The sequence below is a fragment of the Trichechus manatus genome, unplaced genomic scaffold (assembly GCF_000243295.1).
Source record: "Trichechus manatus latirostris isolate Lorelei unplaced genomic scaffold, TriManLat1.0 scaffold00176, whole genome shotgun sequence".
Lineage (NCBI taxonomy): Eukaryota > Metazoa > Chordata > Mammalia > Sirenia > Trichechidae > Trichechus > Trichechus manatus.
Window position 1 is genome coordinate 3521696 of NW_004444112.1, and position 6169 is coordinate 3527864.

Sequence of the window (6169 nt, forward strand, 5' to 3'; positions counted from 1 at the left end):
TGATAGCAACGGGTTTTGGTTTGTTTTTTTATTTTGGCTTCTGTGTTCACCTCTAACTTATAATTTCTATATGGTGATTTCAGGGCATAGCAAGCAGCTCTTTCTGGGATCTTCTTGGCAGGACCCTGAAACTGTCTTGAGGTTTCTACTCCACAAAACCTTCTGGGGTGCATCATCATCCTCCCCTCCCATTGCTGCTTAGGCCCCACCTTCTTCTACATGAAACATTTATTTCAATCTGATGCAATTCACGAGCACCTGATAAGTGCCAGGCAAGTGTTCAGCACTGGGGATAGAGTGGGGAACAGAAGAGGCAAAACGGCTGCCCATGTGTAGGGTAAACGCTATGAGGGAGGGTATTACAGAAAATAAAACAAGACAAATAGTAGAATATAGAGCTTGTCAGACGATGATAAATACTAAGGAGAATAATGAAGCAGAGAAAGTGAATAAGGAATGTATCTAATGTATCTAATGCCTGATCTCTGACAAGCCCATCTCATAGCATTTGTGTAATAAGGATCAATTAAATGTTTGGGAGGAGTCCCTGGGTGGCACAAATTGTTAATTGCTCAACTGCTAGCCAAAAGGTTGGAGGTTGGAACCCATCCACAGGGACCTCGGAAGACAGGCCTGGTGATCTAATTCTAAAAGGTCACAGTCTTGAAAATCTTATGCAGCCCAGTTCTACTCTGCATGCACAAGGTCTCCATGAAACAGAATACACTCAACAGCAACTAACAACATTAACGATAATCTCAATAATCACCCATATTGTGAATGTTGTTACATTCCACTGCAGAAATATCAATCTTTGATTACGGTCTATGACCCCAGACCCAGGGATGTAGTACAATAACGTATTGGAATCCTGGAGTTCTAGAATTATGGTTCTGGTGACGATTTCATCAGTAATTCAATCAATTGGTGAGTTTCATCCAATCATATCTTTATTACGTCAATTTAACTACATCACTGAGTCCCACCCTCTTCCTATAAAAGGCAGGAGCTCTGGGGAGGTATATCAGATGCACTCTTCGCAGAAAGCCAGTCACTCAGCTCAGCGTTCAGCCCAGGAGGACAAAGTTTGAAGGTTCAACCAAGAAGGAGGTGAGTTTCCAGGATTAAGGGAAAATTTCCAGTTTTGTATGCATGTGTCTGTATGTGTATGTGGGCCTAGCTATGTGGATGGGTCGAAATGAACTCCAGGACAATGGGTCTTTACATTTTGTATGTGGAGAGAATTCCTAGGTACAAAGATATGGGGGTCTCTAGGGCATATGCTGACAACTGCTCTGGCTCAAAGGTGCTCGATGTTGTGGACTCTGTAAATGCCTGGCCTGAATGAAAGCAAAGTTCATTGGTGGTGAAATGTAAAGGGTGAATATAACCTACTTAGGGATTCCCTGGGTAGTGCAAATGATTAAGTGCTTGCTTGTAGTAGAAAGGTTGGCAGTTCGAACCTACCCAGAGGTGCCTCAGAAAACTGGCCTGGCAATCTTCTGAAAGGTCAAAGCCTTGAAAACCCCATGGAGCAGTTCTACTCTGCACACACGGGGTTGCCATGAATTAGAATCCACTCGACGGCACCTAACAACAGCAACAACAACGTAAGCTATTGACTAGACCTTTTTTGAGCACTTAACATAAGCCAGCGACAGCTCTACCTGCTTCCTGTTTATTAAGTCATTTAGCTGCCTGAGCAACAACTCTGGGAAGAGGATGCCTTTGGAATCCCCGAGATACAGATGGGGACCTGATGTGTAACATGGCTGCGGTAACGCAGCCTCTAGACGCCAGCTCTGGATTAGATCCCAGGCAGCCTGACTTTGAAATCCAAGGTCTTACGCATGAATGAGTCCTGGTGGTATAACAATTAAGCACTGGGCTGCTAACCAAGACGTGGGCGGTACGAACTCACCAGCAGCTCCTAAGGAGAAAGACGCAGCCGTCTGCTCGCATAAAGATGACAGGCTCATAGGGAGAAAGACCAGGACGTAAAAACTCTTTGCCGTGGAGCCAATACCAACTTATAGCGAACTATAGGACAGAGTAGAACTGTCCCATAGGGTTTCCTAGGCTGCAATTCTTACCGCAGCAGACTGTCATATCTTCCTCCCTCGGAGAAGCTGGTGGATTAGAACCTCTGTCCTTCTGTAAGCAATGGAACGCTTAATCACTTCACCACAGTGGGAGGCACTATGGAGAGTAAAGTGAATTCGTAATGCAGATTAGCGTTTTATAAGGTTCTCGGGAAGCTTTGAGATAAATGGATTAGGAAAAGGCAAGTCTGTGTTCTGTTTTCTCCTATGGGGTTTTTCTGGATTCACCTTTGCCTCTCTTATTCATGGGATTGGTGAGGATAACCTGATAGTAAAGTGAGGCTTACAAAACCCGTTTTCGTCGATTTGTTTCCGACTCATAACAACCCTATAGGGCAGAGTAGAACTTCCCTTTAGGGTTTCCCAGGAGCCGCTGGTGGTCTCGAACTGCTGACTTTCGGTTAGCAGCCAAGCTCTTAACCACTGCACTACCAGGGCTCCAGTGAGGCTGACATGAGGTGTGAAATGGCAGTTGCTGGCTTCTCTGCCTAAAATTGAGAGTATTCCCTCTTTGTCCATGATCTGGAACATTTTGTGTAAGAGTAGAGTTCAGTCTTGAAAGTTTGAAATTTACCCATGAAGCCATCTGGGCCAGAAATTTTTCTTATTTTGGATTTAACTATGTCAGTGCTTTCATTAATTATATATCTCTTCTATTTCTACCTTGCAGCCTTTAAGTGTCCACCAGTTGTTGCCAAGTCCCCAGACTTACAAGCCAGCAGAGACTGAGTCCTCCAAGTTGAATCTCTGAGAAATCTTGCCAATCATGGCTTTAGATCTCAGAATATCTTTCCGACGTGAACCATCCAGGAATGATCCCTGGTTAGAAAATGGAGAGTCTGAACCCACCCAAGGAACTGGTGTCCAGAAGGCAGAGGGGATCTCTGGGTTCCAGGACACTCCTTTGAGCATATTTCAGTACAGCAATAACTCATATGCAAGGCAGGAACTGCAAAGACTCCAGAAGTTATTTCACTTGTAGCTGCAGCCAGAGAAACACAGCAAGGAGGAAATGATTTCCCAATTGGTCCTGGAGCAGTTCATGATGAATGAGCCCCACAAAAACAGGTCCACTTTGAAAGAGAAATGGGGTTCAAGTTGCAGAAACCTGGAGGACTTCCTGGAAGACCTGACAGATGATTTCATGGAGCCACCTGCGTATGTGAGTATAGGGGTTCTGACCTCAAGGCAGAGGGGAGTGAGGAGCAGGTACAGGAGGGTGGAGTTGCCTGGAAGGAGAGAAAGAAGAGTTATTGTAGAAACAATTATTAGTCAGATCACACTTTTCCACCACTCGTCCTCACCAAGGAACATCACCTCCTCCTAAGTTAGCGAGAATGAAGCAGAAAGTCTTTATATCTGTTTACTCTGTGGGATTTATAGGAGGCAAACATATTGACTCATTCATTGATCTAATTATTTAATTTTGACTCCAGAGGTGGTAGGAGAGCTCTCTGGGAGATTGACATTTGCACAGATAACTCAAGGATGTGGAAGAAATGCCTTAACAAGAACTAGTTCTTCCCTCAGGGATCCTTCTTGTCATTTTTATTAATCAGAGAAGACATTCCAAAGAGGCAATGATTGTGAAATTTCACACCGTCAGTGATAAGGAGAGGACAGGGAAGTGTGGACACCCCAAATTGAGGGATCCTGCAGAAACCTGACAAGAATAGATTTCCCACAATGACTGGTGTCACGCAACAGACATCCATATGACAGTGTCCGGTGTTTGTTTACAGGTCCACGTCTGCATGCAGGGACAGGAAGCCCTCTTTTCTGAGAATATGCCCTTAAGAGACGTCATTGTTCACCTCACAAAACAGTTGTCAGCAGGGAACCCAAGAGGAGAGAACGTGGGGACCCCCTTCCAGCCTTCCAAAGATCATCCCACCCAAACAGGTGAGTGAGGGAATATGGATACCAGGAAAATGTTCTGTGCGGGCCTGTCAGGGCTGCAACTTCATGGAGTCGTTCCTTTATTTTCACAGGAGGCCAAGATAAAGAAGACAGCAACAACCTTTCCTTGAAAATGACACAAGTAAATGATATTACTAGTGGGGACAATCAAATACCTTCCCTACAGTTTATCCAGCAAGAGAATTGTCCCAAACCTGAAGAGACTTGTCCTTATTGGGAGAACCTGGAAAGCTCTAGAAGAGCAGGGCTAGGCACCTCCAAGTCCCAGGAAGAGACCCTGCGAGGACTCTCTCATCAAGATGTCCCTATGGAAGTGGAACCAAGGTTTATCTCCAGACCAGACCTGGCCACCTCTGAGTCTGCCCCTGCCCGCCAGAGCAGTGAGGGAAAATCTCCACGTGGGGGATACCAAGAAAGATTTCATGAAACCCCAAAACCATACAGATGTGAGGACTGTCCCAAGATCTTTAAGTATTTTTCTCAGTTAGAAGCCCACCAGAGAAGACACAGGAACGAGAGACCATTTACTTGTGCTGAGTGCCACAAAGGCTTCTTCCAGATGACAGACCTGCGGGTGCACGAGGTGATTCACAGGAGGGAGAAGCCCTTCCCCTGCAACACATGTGACAAGGCCTTCAGCCACAGAACCAATTTACGGGCTCATGAGAGAATCCACACGGGAGAGAAGCCCTATATGTGTTCCATTTGCAAGAGAAGCTACCGCCAGTCATCCACCTATCACCGCCATGTGAAGACTCACCAGAAAATTACCCTTAAAGGGTCTCCTGACAGAATAGAAGCTTCCTAAGCTACTGAACCACCGTTATATACTGAACCACCGTTATAGATAGATAGATAGATAGATAGATGATAGATAGATAGATAGATAGATAGATGATAGATTGATAGATAGATGATAGATAGATAGATAGATAGATAGATAGATGATAGATAGATAGATTTAGATAGATTTAGATAGGTAGGTAGATAGATAGATAGATAGATTTAGATAGATAGATTTAGATAGGTAGGTAGGTAGATAGATATATTTCCCCCTATGTTATTATTTACCTAGAACATGTCATGTAATTTCCTTGGATGCATCACAAGTGCCCACAAAAGTGGCTGACACATTCCAAATGACCAATAAATATCTGTTGAATACATGAAGGAATGTGCCTCACATGAGAAGGCAATGAGTCCCAACCCTCCACCACTACCACCACTGAGGAGACAAACACCAGCTCGCAGTGGTCCAGTGAGGGTTTGTTTCTTTTTTCCCTTGTGCTGAGAAGGTCCTAGTCCAGGGGAAACTGATGACAAGGATCTTCCCCCAGAACTGACAGAGTGAGAAAGTCTTCCCCCAGGAGCTTGTGCCCTGAATTCAGGCTTCTAGCCTTCTAGACTCTAAGAGAATAAATTTGATTGTTAAAGCTATCCACTTGTTGTATTTCTGTTATAGCGGTGCTGGATAACAAAAACACCCCTAAAAAAAATTCTCAGATGTGGAAACCTTTGAATATTGGAAGAAGGACACATCCTATTCACCATAGTTAAAGATATTCTGTCTACAAAGAGGAGGGTAGCTTGTCAGTACTTGGGTGCAATTTCTGGAAGAAGCCTAGACTCTGCGGTCTCACTGGCCTGGAGGCTCTCTGGCTCCTGTCAGCTTTCCCACCTGAATGCCTTCTCTACTGCCTTGGTCGAGTGTGAATGTCCTGGCCTGTATCTGCTTTTTTCCTTCCTTCTTCCATTGGATTCCCACCTCTGCTGCTCACTGTTACAGTTTCCTAATGTGATCCAGTGAGGTTTTCCATGCCAGCTCACCTGTCCTGCCACATGCTTTGACTTTGGTGCAATCACAGGAAGCCTGAAAAAGTGGACAACAGAGATGGAAACTCATAAGTAGGTCTGAGTTGCTCAAGGGGGACCCTTATAATACTATGGTTTTGTAAATTTATGTTAATAACCAAAGTGAACCTGAAGATGATTATATGATTGGTGACTGAAATGTTAGAATGCAATTATAGATGCCAGAAAATCCAAGTAGTTTTTTCTATTTATGTCATTGAAAGATGATGGGGGACAAGCGTGGTTACTTTCCAGAACTGGTTTGAGAGGGCAGTTTGGAGAAAAAGAAGGGTTTC

At 44.4% G+C, this 6169-nt stretch overlaps 1 protein-coding gene across 1 annotated transcript; it reads left to right on the plus strand.

Moving 5' to 3' along the window:
* The first annotated feature begins 2868 nt into the window (after window positions 1-2868).
* On the plus strand, window positions 2869-4869 carry LOC101345663 (zinc finger and SCAN domain-containing protein 4-like). The gene is given in 3 exon segments (XM_012558569.2): window positions 2869-3264; window positions 3845-4004; window positions 4097-4869. Coding segments are annotated over 3 exon segments (1290 nt in total). The 3' UTR covers window positions 4831-4869.
* The last annotated feature ends 1300 nt before the right edge of the window (window positions 4870-6169 follow it).